The following is a 23801-nucleotide window of genomic DNA, read 5'->3' on the forward strand; positions in this document are numbered from 1 at the left end:
TGTTTCAATAAAGATTTTTTTTTTTTACTTTTCGCCTTGTTGCCAACATTTGTTCACAAATTCTGTTGGACATTTTGCAAAACCTAATGATAACTCTTCTTTAATCTCCGGAAGCTTCCACTCTGGTTCAGTTTTGGGTGGACAGACCATTTTCCTAGTTCTCTCCACCTCATTTTTCTGTATGATAGCATTGTACATAAGAGTGGTATACAACACATTGTAGAAGATATGCCATAATTTCCATTTATTGTGGAGTGCACACTGATTTGTGGGTGGAGTGCAGGTAAAGTGTCATCATTTAGTACTGGGACTTTCCATGTGATGTGATTCTGGGGGGGGGAGCGACTCAGGAATATTCCCGGAGAAATCGTCCATGGAATTCTACAATCTTTTCCAGGATGGATTTCAGTTCCTCCATCGGGTGGAGCAGAGAGAGCCTGAAATACACAACGAATGTGAGATGGACGACACCAAATACCAAACTGTCAAATACAGTATTTCACCCTATTTATTTATCCTAGGACACCCACACACTATAATACTGGGAAAGGAGGATAGGGTGCAACTGGGGGGCTCCTAGGGGGCCTCTGTGACATGTAGAACACCACCATCTCCAGCCTATATTGCCTTGTGGGGGCGGGGTCTCTGTAACATCTAGAACACAGTGACTACCCCCATTCCCAGCCAATATTACTCGGGTGACCTACAGAACACAGTGACATCCCACATCACCAATTTATATTACCCCAGGAGGACAGAGGGGGGGCTCTCTCCCATATAGAACACATTGAAACCCCCCATCCTTAGCCTATATTATCCTAGGAGGGGGGCTGTATTTTATATAGGACACAGTGACACACCCATCTCCAACCTAAATTACACCAGGGGGTACTTACATATTGAACACAGTGACACCCCCAACCCTCAGCAGAAGGTAGGTTTTGCTGCATATAGAATACAGTGACACCCCCAATTTCAACCTTTATTACACCAGGGACTCTGTCACATATAAAACACAGTGAACCCCCCCCCCCATCCGTAGGCTATATTACCGACTGGGTGGTTCTGTCAGTTATAGAACACAGTGACATCCCTAGGCTATATCGGCCAGGGTGGGAGGGGGGTTCTGTCACATATAGAACACAGTGACACTCCCCATCACCAGGCTATATCACCCCGGGTGGGAGGGGGATTCTGTCACATATACAACACAGTGACACTCCCCATCCCCAGGCTATATCACCCCGGGTGGGAGGGGGGTTCTGTCACATATAGAACACAGTGACACTCCCCATCCCCAGGCTATATCACCCCGGGTGGGAGGGGGGTTCTGTCACATATAGAACAGTGACACCCCCATCCCCATGCTATATTACCCCGGGTGGGAGGGGGGTTCTGTCACATATAGAGCACAGTGACACCCCCATCCCCAGGCTATATCACTCCGGGTGGGAGGGGGATTCTGTCAGTTATAGAGCACAGTGACACCCCCATTTCCCATGCTATATCACCCCGGATGGGAGGGGGGTTCTGTCAGTTATAGAACACAGTGACATCCCCCATCCCCAGGCTATATCACCCTGGGTGGGAGGAGGGTTCTGTAACATATAGAACACTGTGACACCCCCCATCCCCAGACTATATCACCCCGGGTGGGAGGAGGGTTCTGTCACATATAGAACACAGTGACACCCCCCATCCCCAGACTATATCACCCCGGGTGGGAGGGGGGTTCTGTCACATATAGAACACAGTGACATCCCCCATCCCCAGACTATATCACCCCGGATGGGAGGGGGGGTTCTGTTTTTATTAGAACACAGTGACACCCCACATCCCCATGCTATATCACCCTGGGTGGGAGGGGGGTTCTGTCACATATAGAACACTGTGACACCCCCCATCCCCAGACTATATCACCCTGGGTGGAAGGGGGCATTCTGTCACATATAGAACACAGTGACACCCCCCATCCCCAGGCTATATCACCCTGGGTGGGAGGGGGGTTCTGTAACATATAGAACACAGTGACACCCCCCATACCCAGACTATATCACCCCGGGTGGGAAGGGGGTTCTGTCACATATCGAACACAGTGACACCCCCCCATCCCCAGACTATATTACCCCAGGTGGGAGGGGGGGGTTCTGTCACATATCGAACACAGTGATACCCCCATCTCTAGCCTCTATTACCCCAAAGGGCAGAGGTGGGAAGGAAGCCCCACAGAGACAGTCTCAGTGCTTCTGAAAACAATAACAATTGGGATCTATTTGGTCCCCTGACAGTATTTATTGCAGGCTGTTGTACTCTGTGCTGTAGACTTTGGATTGTCACAAGACCTGAACTAAAAAGAACGCACAGGGAGACTGTCCTCTAACATCGAGGGGCACCTTCACCAATGTATATAGGGTTTCACTTGTTTTTTTTTCATTTTGTTGTCATCCACAGATAAATGGAGGTCAACCTTTTGTTGTGCTCTTGCTGAGAGTGTGATCTCGGATTTTCTATGTGTTCAGGTTCAATGACCAATTGGCAGCAAACGATTACATTGTATCCGATATACTGCATATTATTTATTCATATTTATTTTTATCACATTTTATAGGAAGTAAACGCTCACCTAAAGTGGTATGTCCCCTTTGCTTGGCCAAAACCGGTCCCGTCCACCAAGACAATGCCGGTCTCCTCCAGGAGAAGATGACAGAAGAATTCGTCCGGTGCCTGTCCCCGTTCCTGGGAATGAACACAGCCGTCACCAAGGGTGGACTGACAACTCATGGGGCCCCCAAGCAATAGGAAATCATGAGGCCCTTGTGTCCATGCCCACACTCAAACCACACCCAAGCCTATGAAAGGTACCAAGCCTATGAAAGGTACCAAGGGCATCTCATGGGGCCCCCTACTGACCCTGGACCCTCAGGCAGTGCCCCAGTGGGTAAATGGTCAGTCCGCCCCTGGCCGTCACTCGTACTGCCCTGATCATGTCACTAAATCTGCTGTACCGATAATGAGACGATGGACCCGCCAGGTCATCCAGAGAGGCAAATTTTCAGGAAAAAAGATGCCCACCTACTTAAAAACGACTACTTTAAAAACCTGTGTATTATCTGCACTTGGCATAGAGTCCGATCTGCTCGTCAGGCCCCTTGTAGGCAATAAAATTAAAAGGAAAAATATTTTTAAAAATTGGAAATAAAAAAATTAAAAAGAAAAACGAAAAAGTTTAAAAGCCCCCACCCCCGTTTACACGCACATACAAACTCAACCATACGTTAGAACAGTATGCGCATAAAAACAATGGCTGCGCTTTTTGTTATCAGGTATCACCGTGCGCACAGAGAGCAATCATTCTAGGACACTGATGGCCTGTAGAGGGCCACCTATAGACCATTCTGGGTAACAACATTTTTTGCCATTTCATGAGCACATGCAATTTTCAGGCTTGACATGGTTACATAGTTAGTCTGGCTGAAAAAAGACAAAAGTCCATCCAGTTCAACCATTAAAAAAAAAGTTATAATCCTACACCCACAGTGGATCCAGAGGAAGGCAAAAAAAAACCCAGCAAAGCATGATACAGTTTGCTCCTGCAGGGAAAAAAATTCCTTCCTGATCCCCCGAGAGGAAATCGGATACCCATAGTTGATCTGAGAGATTCTTGAGGGGTTCATGACAGTCTTGGGGGGTTCTAGGGTTTCAGGAGAGCCCTTTGGGATTCCAGGAGAGTCCTGGGGGAGGTCCAAAACAGTCCCTTTGGATTCCAGGAAAATTCTGGGAGCTCCAGAAGAGTTTTGAAGTAATCCAGGAGACTCCCAGGGGATTCTAAAATAGATGGATTACAGGAGAGTTCTAAGGGGTTAGAGGAGAGTCCCTGGGATTCCGGGCAAGTTCTAGGGGGTCCCAGGAGAATTTTGAGGGATTCAGGAGAGTTCCTGGGACTCCAGGAGTTTCCTGTGGGTTTCAGGAAAGTTCTGAGAGATTCAGGATATTCCTGGGAGATTCTAGGAAAGTTCTGAGGGATTTCAGGAGAGTCTTGGGGATGACAAGAGAGTTCTGTGGCATTCCAGGGTAGTTCTGGGGGATTCCAGAAGATACATGAGGATTGTAAGAGAGCTCTGAGGGATTTAGGAGAATCCTGGGAGGTTTCAGGAAAGTTCTAAGGGATTTAGGAGATTCCTGGGGGATTCTAGGAGAATCCTTGGGGTTCCAGGAGTTACATAGTTGCATAGTTAGTTTGGTTGAAAAAAAGACAAAAGTCCATCCAGTTCAACCATACAAAAAAAAAAGTTATAATCCTACACCCACAGTTGATCCAGAGGAAGGCAAAAAAACCCAGCAAAGCACAATCTAATTTGCTCCTGCAGGGAAAAAAACTCCTTCCTGATCCCCCGAGAGGCAATCGGATACCCACAGTTGATCTGAGAGATTCTTGAGGGGTTCATGACAGTCTTGGGGGGGTTCTAGGAGTGTTCTGAGGGTTTCAGGAGAGCCCTTTGGATTCCAGGAGAATCCTGGGAGTTCCAGAAGAGTTTTGAAGTAATCCAGGAGACTCCCAGGGGATTCTAAAATAGATGGATTACAGGAGAGTTCTCAGGGGTTAGATGAGAGTCCCTTGGATTACCGGGCAAGTTCTAGGGGGTCCCAGGAGAATTTTGAGGGATTCAGGAGAGTCCCTGGGACTCCAGGAGTTTCTGGAGGTTTCAGGAAAGTTCTGAGAGATTCAGGATATTCCTGGGAGATTCTAGGAAAGTTCTGAGGGATTTCAGGAGAGTCTTAGGGATGACAAGAGAGTTCTGTGGCATTCCAGGGTAGTCCTGGGGGATTCCAGAAGATACATGAGGATTGTAAGAGAGCTCTGAGGGATTTAGGAGAATCCTGGGGGGTTTCAGGAAAGTTCTAAGGGATTTAGGAGATTCCTGGGGGATTCTAGGAGAATCCTCGGGGTTCCAGGAGTTACATAGTTGCATCGTTAGTCTGGCTGAAAAAAGACAAAAGTCCATCCAGTTCAACCATACAAAAAAAAAGTTATGATCCTACACCCACAGTTGATCCAGAGGAAGGCAAAAAAAAACCCAGCAAAGCACGATCCAATTTGCTCCTGCAGGGAAAAAAATTCCTTCCTGATCCCCCGAGAGGCAATCGGATACCCACAGTTGATCTGAGAGATTCTTGAGGGGTTCATGACAGTCTTGGGGGGGTTCTAGGAGTGTTCTGAGGGTTTCAGGAGAGCCCTTTGGGATTTCAGGAGAGTCCTGGGGGGGGGTCCAAAACAGTCCCTTTGGATTCCAGGAGAATCCTGGGAGTTCCAGAAGAGTTTTGAAGTAATCCAGGAGACTCCCAGGGGATTTTAAAATAGATGGATTACAGGAGAGTTCTAAGGGGTTAGATGAGAGTCCCTTGGATTCCGGGCAAGTTCTAGGGGGTCTCAGGAGAATTTTGAGGGATTTAGGAGAGTCCCTGGGACTCCAGGAGTTTCCTGTGGGTTTCAGGAACGTTCTGAGAGATTCAGGATATTCCTGGGAGATTCTAGGAAAGGGATTTCAGGAGAGTCTTAGGGAGGACAAGAGAGTTCTGTGGCATTCCAGGGTAGTTCTGGGGGATTCCAGAAGATACATGAGGATTGTAAGAGAGCTCTGAGGGATTTAGGAGAATTCTGGGGGGTTTCAGGAAAGTTCTAAGGGATTTAGGAGATTCCTGGTGGATTCTAGGAGAATCCTTGGGGTTCCAGGAGTTACATAGTTGCATAGTTAGTTTGGCTGAAAAAAAGACAAAAGTCCATCCAGTTCAACCATACAAAAAAAAAGTTATAATCCTACACCCACAGTTGATCCAGAGGAAGGCAAAAAAACCCCAGCAAAGCACGATCCAACTTGCTCCTGCAGGGAAAAAAATTCCTTCCTGATCCCCCGAGAGGCAATCGGATACCCACAGTTGATCTGAGAGATTCTTGAGGGGTTCATGACAGTCTTGGGGGGGTTCTAGGAGTGTTCTGAGGGTTTCAGGAGAGCCCTTTGGTATTCCAGGAGAGTCCTGGGGGGGGGGGTCCAAAACAGTCCCTTTGGATTCCAGGAGAATCCTGGGAGTTCCAGAAGAGTTTTGAAGTAATCCAGGAGACTCCCAGGGGATTCTAAAATAGATGGATTACAGGAGAGTTCTAAGGGGTTAGATGAGAGTCCCTTGGATTCTGGGCAAGTTCTAGGGGGTCCCAGGAGAATTTTGAGGGATTCAGGAGAGTCTTAGGGATGACAAGAGAGTTCTGTGGCATTCCAGGGTAGTCCTGGGGGATTCCAGAAGATACATGAGGATTGTAAGAGAGCTCTGAGGGATTTAGGAGAATCCTGGGGGATTCTAGGAGAATCCTTGGGGTTCCAGGAGTTACATAGTTGCATAGTTAGTCTGGCTGAAAAAAGACAAAAGTCCATCCAGTTCAACCATACAAAAAAAAGTTATAATCCTACACCCACAGTTGATCCAGAGGAAGGCAAAAAAACCCAGCAAAGCACGATCCAATTTGCTCCTGCTGGGGAAAACATTCCTTCCTGATCCCCCGAGAGGCAATCGGATATTCCCTGGATCAACGTCACCTATAAATGTTATATCCAGTTATATTCTGTGTATCCAAGAAAGAATCCAGGACTTTTTTTTAAAGGTATCTACTTATGGGATCTTTTATATTTTACCAGAAATCTGGGATTTTGCATGCGCTAAGATTAATTTAGGTGTTTTATTGCTTAAAATTTTGAATTGGGAGTGCAACTTTATGAATAAATATAAAAAAATGTAATTGGCGTCATTCTATTTTCTGCTTTCAGAAAATATATAGGGGCGTATTACTCATGAAACTTCACATTGGTGTTTGTCTATTGATACTGCGCATACATTCATTCATCTGAATTTGGGTAAAATCGAATGTTCTCAGGTTATAGTGTCTGCAGATCGAAGGACTTATTTAAAATAAAAAAAAATTTAATGGGGAAAATACCACATTATCGCCCCTAGATGGAGCTGAGGAGTATACTTATTTCCCATGATACTTAGTGCCATCTAGTGGTTGTAATGTGATATTTTCCCCCTTCACACTGTTTCTTTTTTTCAATTTTTAACATTTGATTAGCAGAATCTCAATAGAACATTTGATTTTATTTTTTCTATATGCAGTTTCAAAGGATGAACAGATTTATTTATTTCAGGTACTTATATAGCGCCGTCAATTTACGCCGCGCTTTACATATATATTGTACATTCACATTAGTCCCTAACCCTGACGGGGCGTCCAATCTTTTTTATAAATGCATCCCATAATGCTTTGGGTTTTTAGGTGCATTTTCATGGGGAAAAAAAAGCACATTTTAGTATGGGTTCTCAAAATGTAGGGGGATTTTCCCAATGTGAACACAAAAAACAAAAATAATCAGAGAATTGAACAATTCTTGACTCCATCCAATGACTTGTTTGGGCGAGGGCTCCACCCTTCACGTATCACATGACTCAGCAGATCCCCAGCGTGGAGAACATATACTCCATAAGGACAGGTTCTCCTTGCTGGGACTAATATTCGACCCTGGGGTGATTTTTTTTTGGGGGGGGGGGTGGTTGGTTAGGTTACAGACTGCCAATGTATATCACTGTGGGGTACCTTTGCCAGGCTGACGGCTCTCTCCGGGATCTCAATACGGGGAAAGGCATACAGTGCCCCCTGGATGGGGTTACAGTGGATTCCTGGGGCCCGGTTTAGTATTTCTTCTGTCAGTTGGGCCTTCTCCAGCTGAGTGCTCAGCAGATTCTGTGTCTCCTGCAGAATAAGATGGAGAAGGGAGGTAAGTAGCCTAATGCGCAGCTCCCACTCACCTTCAGATCAGCTGACTTGCATGCTTTTCCCATCATTCTAGTGACCTCATTTATAAAGACTGATGAAATCTTTTGTTTTGATATATTTTATCCTATTGGCCATGTCCAATACCAACACCTAGAGGCCCTTCTTCACCTTCCCCCCATAGAAAGTGATGGATTACACCCAATTTAGGGTGGTGTCCATTATCACTGACATCACCTGGAGCCCATTCTCCACCTTCCCCCCATAGAAAGTGATGGATTACACCCAATTTAGGGTGGTGTTCATTATCACTGACATCACCTGGAGCCCATTCTCCACCTTCCCCCCATAGAAAGTGATGGATTACACCCAATTTAGGTTGGTGTTTGTTATCACTTACAGTACATCACCTGGAACCTCTTCTCCAGCTTCCTCCCAAAGAAAGTGGTGTATTACACCCAATTTTGGGGGGTGTCCGTTATCACTGACATAACCTGGAGCTCATTCTCCACCTTCCCCCCATAGAAAGTGATGGATTACACCCAATTTAGGTGGTGTCCATTATCACTACATAACCTGGACCCCCTTCTCCACCTCCCCACCATAGAAAGTGATGGATTACACCCAATTTAGGTGGTGTCCATTATCACTACATAACCTGGACCCCCTTCTCCACCTCCCCACCATAGAAAGTGATGGATTACACCCAATTTACGGTGGTGTTCATTATCACTGACATCACCTGGAGCCCATTCTCCACCTTCTCCCTATAGAAAGTGATGGATTACACCCAATTTAGGGTGGTGTTCATTATCACTGACATCACCTGGAGCCCATTCTCCACCTTCTCCCCATTGTGATGGATTACACCCAATTTAGGGTGGTGTCCATTATCACTGACATCACTTGATGCCCATTCTCCACCTTCCCCCCATCGAGAGTTTTGGATTACACCCAGTTTAGGGTGGTATTTATTATCACTGACATCACAAGGAGCCCATTCTCCACCTTCCAACATAGAAAGTGATGGATTACACCCAATTTAGGGTGGTGTTCATTATCACTGACATCACAAGGAGCCCAATCTCCACCTTCCCTCTGCAGTAAGTGATGGATTACACCCAATTTAGGGTGGTGTCCATTATCACTAACATCACCTGGAGCCCATTCTCTACCTTCTCCCCATAGAAAGAGATGGATTACACCCAATTTAGGGTGGTGTGCATTATCACTGAAGGGAGATGGTTGGACATCCATTTTTCTGGATTCTGTTTCCCAAAATGAACAACAGCAGCTCTACAAGACTTCCAGAATGGATGGAATAAATTTTTGACATGAAAATAGAAATCCCTATCCTGGCCTTCATGTCACGTGGCACATTTTCCCGACACATTATAGAAGTTTGTTACATTAGTGCCACATTTCAGCTACAGTAAATGCTCATTTGCAGACCCATCATTTCAGAAGTGCGGCGGCGGATGGCAGAGACAAGCACCGCCCACTAGGAGCCTTCTGTCTTGGTGCAGTAGTGTGATCAAGGTCTCCTCTATTCCCTATACCGAGGATGTCAGCCACCAAATATTCTATATTTTATATTACATGTCCTACTTGTGACACTCACCGCTTGGAAATTCTCATAGGAGGGGTCTCCAGGTCGTGGGGGGTCCACTAGAACCTCCAAAGAAAGCACAGCAATGACAGAAGGGGTATCGAAGGAATTCAGGATATCGAAGTACCTAAACACGGCCCACTCCACATTAACAAACTCAATGTAGCCGGCTCGGAGGCCGCACCTCGGGGGAGGGAAGAGTAAGCACATATCTCAGTTGATTTGATATCAACAACACTATATAAGCATCTAATAATAACTGTCACTATTTGTATGTAAACATCTAATAATAACTGTCACCATCTAATAATAACTGTCACTATTTGTATATAAACATCTAATAATAACTGTCACTATCTGTATATAAACATCTAATAATAACTGTCACTATTTGTATATAAACATCTAATAATAACTGTCACTATTTGTATATAAACATCTAATAATAACTGTCACTATTTGTATATAAACATCTAATAATAACTGTCACTATTTGTATATAAATATCTAATAATAACTGTCACTATTTGTATATAAACATCTAATAATAACTGTCACTATTTGTATATAAACATCTAATAATAACTGTCACTATTTGTATATAAACATCTAATAATAACTGTCACTATCTGTATATAAACATCTAATAATAACTGTCACTATTTGTATATAAACATCTAATAATAACTGTTTTATTGGATATATATATATGTGTGTGTGTGTATGTGTATATATATATATATATACACACTGTATGTTGAAATTAGTTTTTATTACAAAATACAGGTGAAACTCAAAAAATTAGAATATGGTGCAAAAGTTCATTTATTTCAGTGCAGCAACTTAAAAGGTGAAACTAATATATGAGACTCATTACATGCAAAGCAAGATAGTTCCAGCCGTGATTTGTCATCATTGTGATGATTATGGCTTACAGCTCATGAAAACCCCAAATCCACAATCTCAGAAAATGAGAATATTGTGAAAAGGTGGAATATTCTCGGCTCAAAGTGTCCCACTCTAATCAGCTCATTCAGCCATAACACCTGCAGAGGGTTCCTGAGCCTTTAAATGGTCTCTCAGTCCGGTTCAGTAGGAATCACAATCATGGGAAAGATTGCTGACCTGACACCATCACTGACACCCTCCATAAGGAGGGAAAGCCTCAAAAGGGAATTGCAAACGAAGTTGGATGTTCCCAAAGTGCTGTATCAAAGCACATTAATAGAAAGTTATGTGGAATGGAAAAGTGTGGAAGAAAAAGGTGCACAAGCAGCAGGGATGACCGCAGCCTGGAGAGGACTGTCAGGAAAAGGCCATTCGGAAGTGTTGGGGACTTTCACAAGTAGTGGACTGAGGCTGGAGTCAGTGCATCAAGAGCCACCACACACAGACAGATCCTGGACATGGGCTTCAAATGTCGTATTCCTCTTGTCAAGCCGCTCCTGAACAACAAACAACGTCAGAAGCGTCTTACCTGGGCTAAAGAAAAACAGACCTGGTTTAATGCTCAGTGGTCCAAAGTCCTCTTTTCTGATGAGAGCAACTTTTGCATCTCATTTGGAAACCAAGGACCCCGAGTATGGAGGAAGAATGGAGAGGCCCAAGGACGCCGAGTATGGAGGGAGAATGGAGAGGCCCAAGGACCCCGAGTATGGAGGAAGAATGGAGAGGCCCAAGGACCCCGAGTATGGAGAAAGAATGGAGAGGCCCAAGGACCCCGAGTATGGAGGAAGAATGGAGAGGCCCAAGGACCCCGAGTATGGAGGAAGAATGGAGAGGCCCAAGGACCCAGAGTATGGAGGAAGAATGGAGAGGCCCAAGGACCCCGAGTATGGAGGAAGAATGGAGAGGCCCAAGGACCCCGAGTATGGAGGAAGAATGGAGAGGCCCAAGGACCCCGAGTATGGAGAAAGAATGGAGAGGCACAAGGACCCCGAGTATGGAGGAAGAATGGAGAGGCCCAAGGACCCAGAGTATGGAGGAAGAATGGAGAGGCCCAAGGACCCCGAGTATGGAGGAAGAATGGAGAGGCACAAGGACCCCGAGTATGGAGGAAGAATGGAGAGGCCCAAGGACCCCGAGTATGGAGGAAGAATGGAGAGGCACAAGGACCCCGAGTATGGAGGAAGAATGGAGAGGCCCACACTGCAAGATGCTTGAAGTCCAGTGTGAAGCTTCCACAGTCTGTGTTGATTTGGGGAGCCATGTCATCTGCTGGTGTTGGTCCACTGTGCTTCATTAAGTCCAGGGTCAACGCAGCCGTCTACCAGGAGATTTTGGAGCACTTCATGCTTCCTTCCTCAGACGAGCTTTATGGGGATGCCGACTTCATTTTCCAGCAGGACTTGGCTCCGCCCACACTGCCAAAAGCACCAAAACCTGGTTCAATGACCGTGGGATTACTGTGCTTGATTGGCCAGCAAACTAGCCTGACCTGAACCCCATAGAGAATCTATGGGGCATTGCCAAGAGAAAGATGAGAGACATGAGACCGAACAATGCAGAAGAGCTGAAGGCCGCTATTGAAGCATCCTGGTCTTCCATAACACCTCAGCAGTGCCACAGGCTGATAGCTTCCATGCCACGCCCTATTGAGGCAGTAATTGCTGCAAAAGGGGCCCAAACCAAGTACTGAGTACATATGCATGCTTCTACTTTTCAGAGGTCCGATATTGTTCTATGTACAATCCGTGTTTTATTGATTGCATGGAATATTCTCATTTTCTGAGATTGTGGATTTGGGGTTTTCATGAGCTGTAAGCCATAATCATCACAATGATGACAAATCACGGCTTGAACTATCTTGCTTTGCATGTAATGAGTCTCATATATTAGTTTCACCTTTTAAGTGAAACTAGTCTTCCCCCCAGCCCGCGCACCCCCCCCACTGACTTCTCCATCACATCCAACAACGCCACCATCAAACCCGCCCCGCAGGCCAGAGTACTTGGTGTCATTCTGGACTCCAATCTATCCTTCCAGCCCCAAGTCCAATCTTTAACAGACTCATGCAGACTCCGCCTCCGCAACATCGCCAAAATCTGCACGTTCCTAACCCCAGAAACCACTAAACAGCTCATCCACTCCCTCATCATATCACGACTCGACTACTGCAACTCCCTCCTCACTGGCCTGCCTCGCCGCTGGCTATCCCCGCTTCAGTCCATCCTGAATACGGCTGCCAGACTCATTCACCTCTCCAACCGCTCCATCTCCGCCACCCCCCTCTGCCAATCCCTCCACTGGCCTCCACTCAGTGTCCTCCACCCCCCTCTGCCAATCCCTCCACTGGCTTCACCCCCCTCTGCCAATCCCTCCACTGGCTTCCGATTGTCCAACGTAACAAATTAAAAATCCTAACACTGACATACAAAGCCGTCCACCATACTGCCCCGAACTACATCACTGACCTAATATCCAAGTACCACCCAACACGCACACTCCGCTCCTCACAAGACCTCCTTCTCTCTAGTTCCCTGGTCTCCTCCTCCCATGCCCGCCTCCAGGACTTCTCCAGGGCATCACCCATCCTCTGGAACTCCCTACCCCAATCCCTCAGACTATCACCTACTCTCCTCTCCTTTAGGTGCACCCTGAAAACCCACCTCTTCAGGGAAGCCTACCCCACCCCCTGCTAATTGCCGATCTCCTCCACTCTTCCTACCACCCCATCCCCCACAGCTATCTCCTCCTGTGCCACCATCCCCTCCCTCCTAGATTGTAAGCTCCAAGGAGCAGGGCCCTCGAACCCCTCATGTATTGTATTGTATTGTTACTGTACTGTCTCATGTATTATCTCATATTGCAATATACAGCGCTGAGCGAACTATTGGCGCTTTATAAATACTGTATAATAATAATAATGCCAAAGCGTTTCTCTACAGAATATAAAATTAAAATTATATGAAAAATCTTTTTTAAAATATATTTTCAAACATACTGTTTTTTAAAAATACAAATCTACATTTTTGGAATGCATTGACAAATATATGTAAAAATATATGTTTTTTGGGTAATATATAAAACATGCATATCAAACATGCAATATATATATATATATATATATATATATATATATATATATATATATATATATATATTTATTTATTTACTGAAATATTTTAAAAAAATTTATTGAATACGACCCAAATTGGAGCATTTCAATTATATATATCAATATATTTGGGAAGAATATTGTAAAAATATATTTCAAATATATTTTTCCTCCATTTGGGAATGTTTGTTTAGTTGCCAATAGGGGAATTTCCTTATACCTGAAGATTTATAGTGGAATTTAAAATGAATTAATAGCAGAAATTTTATCAATGAAGATGATTGTGACAAAAAGTTTCTCTACAGAATATAACATTAGAGGGGTTTCTTCGCTTACATTTGATTGCTATAGTTATAGAGTATTATAGGAATTTTCTAATCTAAGGTCCTCTTTTTTGGGGGGGTTCAGGAGGAATCCCCCCTACCAATCCTCAGTAAGTGACAATTGACCATAGTTGCCCCAGGGAAGAGCTTCTTTGTTGCACTGGACCAAGTTCTGCACTAATCCCCCTTCTGGAGGGATGTATGGGGAACCCCATGCCAATCTTTTTTTTAAAATGCTATAGAATCCCCCCAAAATCCATGACACTCACTCTCCGCTGATCCCCTTGGAAATGGAGTAAACGGACACCAGCTGAACCCGCTCAGAATACTCCGGACCCATTTCAAATAGAACTTTCTTAAGGGAATGAAAAGCGGCTTCCGGGGCGAAGACATTCTCCTGATATACCTGGGGGAGAGGACAGAGACAGGAGGGTGACCTACGAAAGAGAGAGAACAGCAATAAAATGCTCCAAATTAAATCCATTTATAGGTGCGCTGTCCCTTTAAGAATAATCACAGCTAGACATCCATAAATGAATATAAAAGTGATAAAGACTCCAATTCATCCACAATTCACATAAACGCATAACCATTCCTAATGAGCAATTCATAAGAAATCAGTGCAAAAATTAAAATATAAATAAAACATAAATTAAATAAAACATAAATAAAGTGAAAAGTTCAATTCATCATAAAAAAATACAGGCGTACCTCGGTTTACAAATTTAATGCGTTCTCCGGGACCTTTTGTATTGCAAAAAATTCGGAAACCAAAACGCGGTTTCCCATAGGAATGCGTTGAAAACCAATTAATCCGTTCCGTAGATCAGAAAAAAAGTTACAAAAAAGTCTTTTATCTGTTCAAAACTCTTTATAAAGTGCACTTTAAAGGCATAAATACTGTACAGGGACGTGATTAAAAAACAATTCATAAATGCATTGAAAACCAATTAATCCGTTCTGGAGGTCAGAAAAAAGTCAAAAAAAGTATTTTATCTTTTCAAAACTCTTTATAAAGTGCACTTTAACCAATTCAATACCGGGCAATTTTCTCCCTTCCTGCCCCCAGGCCATTTTTCACGTTTCAGCGCTCTCACACTTTGAATGACAATTGCGCGGTCATACAACATTGTACCCAAACTAAAATTTTATAATTTTCTTCACACAACTAGAGCTTTCTTTTGGTGGTATTTAATCACCGCTGGGGTTTTTATTTTTTGCTAAATTAACAAAAAAAGACCAAACATTTTGAAAAAAAAACACGTTTTTCTTTGTTTGTGTTATAAAAGTTTACAAATAAATAATTGTTCTTCATAAATTTAGGCCGAGATGTATTCTGCTCCATGTCTTTGGTGAAAATAACCCAAATTAGGATGTATTATTTAGTTTGTAGGAAAGTTATAGAGTTCACAAACTATGGTATAGATCTGAATATTGATCAATCCTGAAGTACTGACAGCCAATCTAATTTCTTGAGGTCCAAGAATGTCAGAACAGTACAGATATCCCCCAAATGACCCCTTTTTGCAGAGTAGACAGTCCGACGTACTTCATAAGAGGCATGGCGAGTTTTTTGAAGTTGTATTTTTTTTGTCATAATTTTTCGGAAAATTAAAAAATTAAAAAAATTATTTTCACAATTTTTTTTTTTTTACATACTGTCACCAGTGCAGTACAGCGTCATCATATAACTGGCATGGCGGTGAACAGGGACAGTATGAAAAAAAAAATATATATATTTTTTTTTTATTATTTTAAATTTTTTATTACATTTTTTTTTAAGATTGTTTTTTCATATTTTATTATGACCAAAGTAGTACAATGTTACCATAGTAACATTGTACTACTTTGGGGAAGTGATCAGTATTTTTTTTTTTTTTACACAATTTGCTTATAGCAAAGAATTACTTCGCTATAAGCAAGCATTTACCTGAATGAAATCGATTCATTCAGGCTTTTTTTTTTTTTTTTTTTTGTGCTTAGCTGTGATTTGGTCACAGCTAATCACATGACATGTGCATGTGACCTGCTGTGACCATTCACAGCTAGGCACTAGTATACAATGGATGGCATGAATGAAGCCATCCATTGTATACAACTGTCATGTGACCTGCTGTGATTGGTCACAGCAGGTCACATGGTACCAGCAACGGGGGTCGGTACTCAGATCTGTCATCGGCTGTGTCCGAGGTACACGGCCGGTGACAGATCACACCGCTGCGCGGCTCTCTCTGCAAATGGCATGCACCTGGAATGCCAAAGCACTTTTAAAGCCGCCAAACGGCCATTGGCTGGGAGGCTAATGGTTAAAGGCATAAATACTGTACAGGGACATGATTAAAAAATAATTTGTAAATGCATTGAAAACCAATTAATCCGTTCCGGAGGTCAGCAAAAAGTCAAAAAAAGTATTTTATCTGTTCAAAACTCTTTATAAAGTGCACTTTAAAGGCATGAATACTGTACAGGGACATTAAAAAAAAAATTGGAAATGCATTGAAAACCAATTAATCCGTTCATATTGCGAAAAAAATTTGTAAACCGAGGCGCTATTTTCAATGGATTTTCATTCGTAAACCGAAATTTACGTTAACCGAGGTACGCCTGTAGATAAAAATCCACAATTCCTAAATGAATCTCCAATACGTGTAAAGATCACCTTAGTGACGCAATGAGGAGAGGGCCTTTTCATGCAACTTTTAGGACAACTTTGAAAATACACAAATTCCTCAAATGCCTCAAAGCTATAAGTGGCATTATGGACCAGGGGTGGACTGACCATTTGGAAACACGGGCACTGCCCGAGGGCCAGGGGTCAGTAGGGGGCCCCATGAGATGCCCCTGGTACCTTTTTCATAGGCTTTTTTGAGTTTGGGCAAGGACAAAGGGGCCCCATGATCCCCTATTGCCCGGGGGCCCCATGAGTTGTCGGTCCGCCCCTGTTATGGAACAATTTTCATGGACAGCCTGAGACAGCGAACTCTTGTTCTCGTACAGAAGGCTAGACGTACATTCAGCAGCAACACCTCGTTATGATTTATTTCAGTTTAGAAAAATAATTATTGCAGGTAGTGTTTAGCGGTGAAACTTCCATTTTTCATCGTGTTGCTAGGCCCAGTTTGGCCGGCAGTTGTATCAACTAAAACAGGTTACAGCTATAGCAGGTACAGTATAGCTTGCTAAAAATTGTTCAGCAGCCAGTTTCATGGTATTTTTTTTTCTGGGCTTTGAATTGTTCTTAAGTTCTTGTGATACAATAGCAAAGTTTTGTGGCCAAACATTTGCAAATTGTGAACCCAGGGGACTTGCCTCAAACCATGGTAGCAACCAGGGGCGGACTGACAATTCATGGGGCCCCCGGGCAATAGGGGATCATGGGGCCCCTGTGTCCTCACCCACACTCAAACCACACCCAAAACAGCCTATGAAAGTTACCAGGGACATCTCACGGGGCCCCCTACTGACCCAGGGCCCTCGGGCAGTGCCCGAGTTCCCCAATGGTCAGTCCGCCCCTGGTAGCAACAAACCCAAACCTAATTTCTAGTGAGGGCAAAACATCTTACATTGCACAGCAGAGCTGCAGCATACCAGGTGAGTCATGGGGATTCCAGGAGAGTTTTGGGGGGTCCAGAAGATTCCCTGGGATTCTGGTCGAGTCCTGGGGGGTTTAGGAGAATCCACAGGGATTTCGGTAGAGTTCTGTGGGGTTTGAGGAGGCTCCCTGGCAGGGGCGGACTGACAACTCATGGGGCCCCTGAGCAATAGGGGATCATGGGGCCCCTGTGTCCTTTCCCAAACTCAAAAAAGCCTATGAAAAAGGTACCAGGGGCATCTCATGGGGCCCCCTACTGACCCCGGGTCCTCGGGCAGTGCCAGAGTTTCTAAATGGTCAGTCCGCCCCTTTTGAAGTATTCCGGGAGACTCCAAGGGGATTCTAAAATGGATGGATTCCAGGAGAGTTCTAAGGGGTTAGAGGAGAGTGCCTGGGATTCCAGGAAAGTTCTGAGAGATTCAGGATATTCCTGGGAGATTCTAGGAAAGTTCTGAGGGATTTCAGGAGAGTCCTGGGGATGACAAGAGAGTTCTGAGGAATTCCAGGGTAATTCTGGGGGATTCCAGGAGAGACATGGGAGTTTCAGAAGAGTTTTGAAGTATTCCGGGAGACTCCAAGGGGATTCTAAAATGCATGGATTCCAGGAGAGTTCTAAGGGGTTAGAGGAGAGTCCCTGGGATTCCAGGCAAGTTCTAAGGAGAATTTTGAGGGGTTCAGGAGAGTCCCTGGGACTCCAGGAGTTTCCTGGGGGTTTCAGGAAAGTTCTGAGAGATTCAGGATATTCCTGGGAGATTCTAGGAAAGTTCTGAGGGATTTCAGGAGAGTCCTGGGGAGGACAAGAGAGTTCTGAGGAATTCCAGGGTAGTTCTGGGGGATTCCAGGAGAGACATGGGGATTGCAAGAGAGTTCTAAGGGATTTAGGAGAGTCCGGGGGGTTTCAGGAAAGTTCTAAGGGATTTAGGAGATTCTTGGGGGATTCTAGGAGAATCCTAGGGGTTCCAGGAGAGTCAAGGTGATTGCAGGAAAGCTCTGAGGGTTTCCTGCAGAGTCCTAAGGGGTTAGAGGAGAGCCCCTGAGATTCCAGGCAAGTTCTAGGCGGTTCCAGGAGAATTCTGAGGGATTCAGGAGAGTCTCTGGAATTCCAGGAGATTCCTGGTGTTTTCAGAAACGTTCTGAGGGATTTAGGAGAGTCTGGGGGGTTTCAGGAAAGTTCTAAGGGATTTAGGAGATTCTTGGAGGATTCTAGGAGAATCCTAGGGGTTTCAGGAGAGTCAAGGTGATTCCAGGAAAGCTCTGAGGGTTTCCTGCAGAGTCCTAAGGGGTTAGAGGAGAGCCCCTGAGATTCCAGGCAAGTTCTAGGGGGTTCCAGGAGAATTCTGAGGGATTCAGGAGAGTCTCTGGAATTCCAGGAGATATCTGGTGTTTTCAGAAAAGTTCTGAGGGATTTAGGAGAGTCTGGGGGGTTTCAGGAAAGTTCTAAGGGATTTAGCAGATTCTTGGGGGATTCTAGGAGAATCCTAGGGGTTTCAGGAGAGTCAAGGTGATTCCAGGAAAGCTCTGAGGGTTTCCTGCAGAGTCCTAAGGGGTTAGAGGAGAGCCCCTGAGATTCCAGGCAAGTTCTAGGGGGTTCCAGGAGAATTCTGAGGGATTCAGGAGAGTCTCAGGAATTCCAGTAGATTCCTGGTGTTTTCAGAAAAGTTCTGAGGGATTCAGAAGATTCCTGTGGGATTCTAGGGAAGTCCTTGGGGGGTTCCAGGAGAGTCATAGGGATTATGTGAAAGTTCCGAAGGATTCCAGGAGAGTCCTGGGGGATTCCAGGAGTGTCATGGGGAACGCAGGAGAGTTCTGAGGGATTTAGGAGAGTCCCTGGGGATTTCAGGAGAATCAAGGGGATGACAACAGAGTTCTGAAGGATTCCAGGAGAGCCCAGGGAGGTTTCAGGAGCCAGTAATCCTCTTCCTCAATAACAATATAAAGACAACTTGACAAATTGTCTCTTCTAGCAGATATCTGAAGCCGAACTCCAGTTGGTTTTGGATGTAGTGGGAGGAAAGGTTACATGTTCTGTTAGATTTTTTATTGCTCTCTCTGTGTTCTTATCTCATCATTGCTTGTCTATGTGTCACAAGAATTAAAGAGAGCAAGGGGACATTATGAGGGACTCTGCTGATCCCTGCTGGATTTGCATTTGTTTTATATTATGTAAAGAGGAACAGGTGGAGCAGGAACACAAAGAGGTTGGTGGGGACACACTTCAATTTGGGTGGGAAAAGTGACAATAACCACAGCATTAATGGCACTAGATGACGCTAGTCTTCTCCTATAACTGAAATGTTACTTTTAGGTGGAAAGTCTCTTTAATAATATCAATAATAATTGAATTTTTTTTTTGTATTATTAATCACATTACCTCATCTGCGAAAAGCAGCAGATTCTCTTCAGCGGCCAGTCTTATGATCTCTTCAATGTTGCCTCTGCTCAGTACATGTCCTGTGAACAGATGGGAGATAGGACATTTGTCATACAAGAGATATCTTCTCATTGGCACAGGGAGGTGTTCCTGTCCTGATATCAGCCTACTGTCATCGCTGCCCTGAAACACTTAGACGAGGAGGAGGAGCCAAGCTCTTACTTTCTGCGGTACTGTTGGTCAAACATGTGAACATGTGTTGGAAAGAAGAGGAGCACCGGGATGACCTTGTTAGTGTGTTTCTGCTCAATCAGTAATTATGGGGTGCTTCCTTGACCAAGCTATGTTGCTTGACCTCAATGGGTAAAAGTGAGGTCCACAATCCAGCTGCACAGAATCACAAATTCTTTGGCCGAGTTATGGAGTGTATCAACCTGAAGTAAACCTTCACAGTGGAGATGTTCTCTTTGAATCGGTTGGCTGGATAGTCAATGCAGCTAGCGTCGAAGGATTACTTTTTTCACCCTTCATTTTCAAACCCGCAGTGTGGTGCACAAAAACTAACACCAAAGTGAACCTAAAAAAGGGCATGCTAACACAAAAAAAGTGCACAAGGGTTACATGGTTTCCTTCCAAAGAGGATGGACCTTTTCCTGGGCGCAAGACGCCTCATGGGGGCAAGGCTCTCTGGTCCACCTAGCTAGCAGCCATAGTTGTCCACCGAGTACCAGGTTAAGGGATCTCCTGAATAGAGACCCCCCAAGGCAGGGGAGGAACCTTAGGGCCACATGACCTCTCCCTAGACTTTTCAGTAGGCCCAAAGACTCACACCCTACCAGGGCGGACTGACCATTTGGAAACTCGGGCACTGCCCGAGGGCCCGGGGTCAGTAGGGGGCCCCATGAGATGCCCCTGGTACCTTTTTCATAGGCTTTTTTGAGTTTGGGCAAGGACACAGGGGCCCCATGATCCCCTATTGCCCGGGGGCCCCATGAGTTGTCAGTCCGCCCCTGCACTCTACCATCCTTGTGGAGTAAAAAAAAAATAGAGCAGTGACAAGCATGAAAGAAAGATAAAATGTGCTTGACAGTGGCTAGACTTTGCAGTCTGGTAACAAAAATTGCCACAGTCTCAGCCAAAACGACTAGCTCATGAGGTGAGGTTCCACAAAAAGAGGGTGGTGTCGTGGCCTAGTGCTCGTTCTCACAGTAGGGTCTCAAACCCATTGTGATATTCAGAACACCTGGGTCGCCACTTCCAGGGAGCACTTGATGCCAGGGGCTCGCTGCCTTCCCCGCCCTCATCCAGACCAAATCAGGAGGCAGTGGACCTCTCAGTATCAGGGGCGGACTGACAACTCATGAGGTCCCCAGGCAATAAGGGATCATGGGGCCCCTGTTTCCTTGCCCAAACTCAAAAAAGCCTATGAAAAAGGTACCAGGGGCATCTCATGGGGCCCCCTACTGACCCTGGGCCCTCGGGCAGTGCCCGAGTTTCCAAATGGTCATTCTGCCCCTGCTCAGAATCTTTCACACTAGGGCCATACTTCTGACCTCCACCTCACCCAGTTGGGTCTTAATTCAGTTCCTTCAGGACCCCCATCAAAACAGAAGATATATTCACTGGCCACTTTATTAGGTCCACCTTGCTAGTACCGGGTTTGACAACCCTTTGCCTTCAGAACGGCCTTCATTCTTGGTGGCATAGATTCAACAAGGTGTTGGAAACATTCCTCAGAGATTTTGCTCCATATTGACATGAAGCAGATTTGTTGGCCGCACATCCATGAACCGTGGACACAAGGCAGGATGGATCCATGCTTTCATGTTGTTTACGCCAAATTCTGACCCTACCATCTGAATGTCGCAGCCAGGGGCGGACTGACAACTCATGGGGCCCCCAGGCAATAGGGGATCATGGGGCCCCTGTGTCCTTGCCCAAACTCAAAAAAGCCTATAAAAAAGGTACCAGGGGCATTTCATGGGGCCCCCTACTGACCCGGGGCCCTCGGGCACTGCCCGAGTGCTCGAATGGTCAGTCCGCCCCTGGTCGCAGCTGAAATCCAGACTCATCAGACCAGGCAACGTTCTTCCAATCTTCTATGGTCCAGTTTTGGTGAGTCTGTGCGAATTGTAGCCTCCATCTCCTGTTCTTAGCTGACAGGAGTGGCACCCCGGTGTGGTCTTGTGCTGCTGTAGCCCATCTGCTTCAAGGTTTGACGTGTTGTTTCAGAGATGGTATTCTGCATACCTTGGTTACAGGGGTGTATTTATGTTTTGTGCTGCCCTAGGCAACACAAAAATTGCCCCCCTCCCCACGGAGAGACCATGACACCGACCAACACCCCCCTCTCTCACAAAGAGAGTCTGACATTGACCAACAACACCCCAGCCCCCACCCGAGAGAGCCTTCCAATACCACCTCCCCCCATACACTGGCAACCCCCACCCTCACCACCGCTCACCTTCACAGGCTCTGCATACACCATCAAGCAGCCCGTAGGCTCTCTCAGATCCCACCTGGTCGCCATGCTGCGTGTGTCTTCTTCCATCCTAAAAAATGCCACTGTCCCCCTGAAAAATGCCGCCCTAGGCAAATGCCTTGTTTGCCTTGTGGTAAATACTCCCCTGCTTGGTTACAGGGCTGCTATTAGAAACTACGGGGTCCATACAGACAACCTGAAAGGGCCCATCAGGAAAGGCCTGCCCATAGTGCTGGCGAAGATCCGTGGCGCACAAATATGCGCATGTGCAGAACTATGACACACCGGGCAGATGTGCGGGTGCTTGGGCATAGGCGTGCGCGCGCATGTGCACTCACGCATCCAGGCGCGTGCCTGTCACTGCAGCCAGTTTAAATAGCCCCTTTGGTGCCAGCATTAGTGACAGGCGCGCGACTGGATGCGCAAGTGCACATGCGTGCGCGCCTATGCCCAAGCACCCGCACATCTGCCCGCTTTGCCATAGTTCTGCACATGTACATATTTGTGCGCCGCGGATCTTCGTCTGCACTATGAGCAGGCCTTTCCTGACAAGGCCCCCCCCCCCAAAAAAGCACAGTTTACAATGCTTCAGTTACGAATTAACACAGCGAGTGATCAGTAACAATCACTCGTATTCATTCAGGAAAGGAAGAGGCTGCGAAATGTGACATATTTACTGGACCCTTCCTCCACTCTCCATCCTAAAGGATCCTATTGAATGCTTCCATAGCAAGCCGGAAGCACCGTGGGAGTGGGGTCACACTGAGGGAAAACATGGTGCACAGGAGGCAATTTCTGGAACCCATTCCCTGTATGGCGTTTCCTGCAGCAGCTGAAAGCCGGTGGGAGGGAGAGAAGAAGCCAGCTTTCAGCTGCCGCAGAGAGACACACAGAGGATTGGTGCTAGTAATTGCCCAGCCACCATGCCGATCAACCCCCCATGCCCACATCCAATTCACCCAGCTGCCAGGGCCCCCCTGCTGACCTGGGCCCCATACAGGAGGACCGGTGGTACCTCCTATTTACTGGACCCTTCCTCCACTCTCCATCCTAAAGGATCCTATTGAATGCTTCCAGAGGAAGCTGGAAGCACTGTGGGAGTGGGGTCACACTGGGGGAAAAGATGGTGCACAGGAGGCAATTTCTGGAACCCATTCCCTGTATGGCGTTCCCTGCAGCAGCTGAAAGCCGGTGGGAGGGAGAGAAGAAGCCAGCTTTCAGATGCTGCAGAGAGCCACACAGAGGATTGGTTCTAGTAATTGCCCAGCCACCATGCCGATCACCCCCCCATGCCCACATCCAATTCACCCAGCTGCCAGGGCCCCCCTGCTGACCTGGGCCCCGTACAGGAGGACCTCCTTGTCCACAGCCCTACTTGGTTGTAATGAGTGGTTATCTGAGTTGCCTTTCTATCATCTGGAACCAGTCTGCCCATTCTCCTCTGACCTCAACAAGGGATTTTCCTCCACACAACTGCCACTCACTGGATATTTTCTGAACATTCTATGTAAACCCTATAGATGGTTGTGTGTGAAAGTCCCAGTAGATCAG

General features: G+C 45.8%; 1 protein-coding gene across 2 annotated transcripts in view; it reads right to left on the minus strand.

The window, feature by feature from the left end:
* Positions 1-217: 217 nt before the first annotated feature.
* LOC149434008 (alanine aminotransferase 2-like) overlaps positions 218-23801 on the minus strand; it is a 52153-nt gene continuing 28569 nt past the window's right edge. For both annotated transcript variants that reach the window (XM_089664222.1, XM_089664223.1), the window contains exons 7-12: positions 19769-19848; positions 14075-14211; positions 9438-9609; positions 7640-7795; positions 2624-2736; positions 218-437 (exon numbers count right to left, since the gene is read on the minus strand). In XM_089664222.1, coding sequence (XP_089520348.1) covers positions 347-437; positions 2624-2736; positions 7640-7795; positions 9438-9609; positions 14075-14211; positions 19769-19848 — 749 coding nt within the window. In that variant the 3' untranslated portion in view covers positions 218-346. The remainder of the gene's footprint in view (positions 438-2623; positions 2737-7639; positions 7796-9437; positions 9610-14074; positions 14212-19768; positions 19849-23801) is intronic.

This window comes from Staurois parvus, unplaced genomic scaffold (genome assembly GCF_062004578.1).
Source record: "Staurois parvus isolate SC_StPar_1 unplaced genomic scaffold, SC_StPar_1.0 ptg001861l, whole genome shotgun sequence".
In the NCBI taxonomy this organism is placed as follows: Eukaryota; Metazoa; Chordata; class Amphibia; order Anura; family Ranidae; genus Staurois; species Staurois parvus.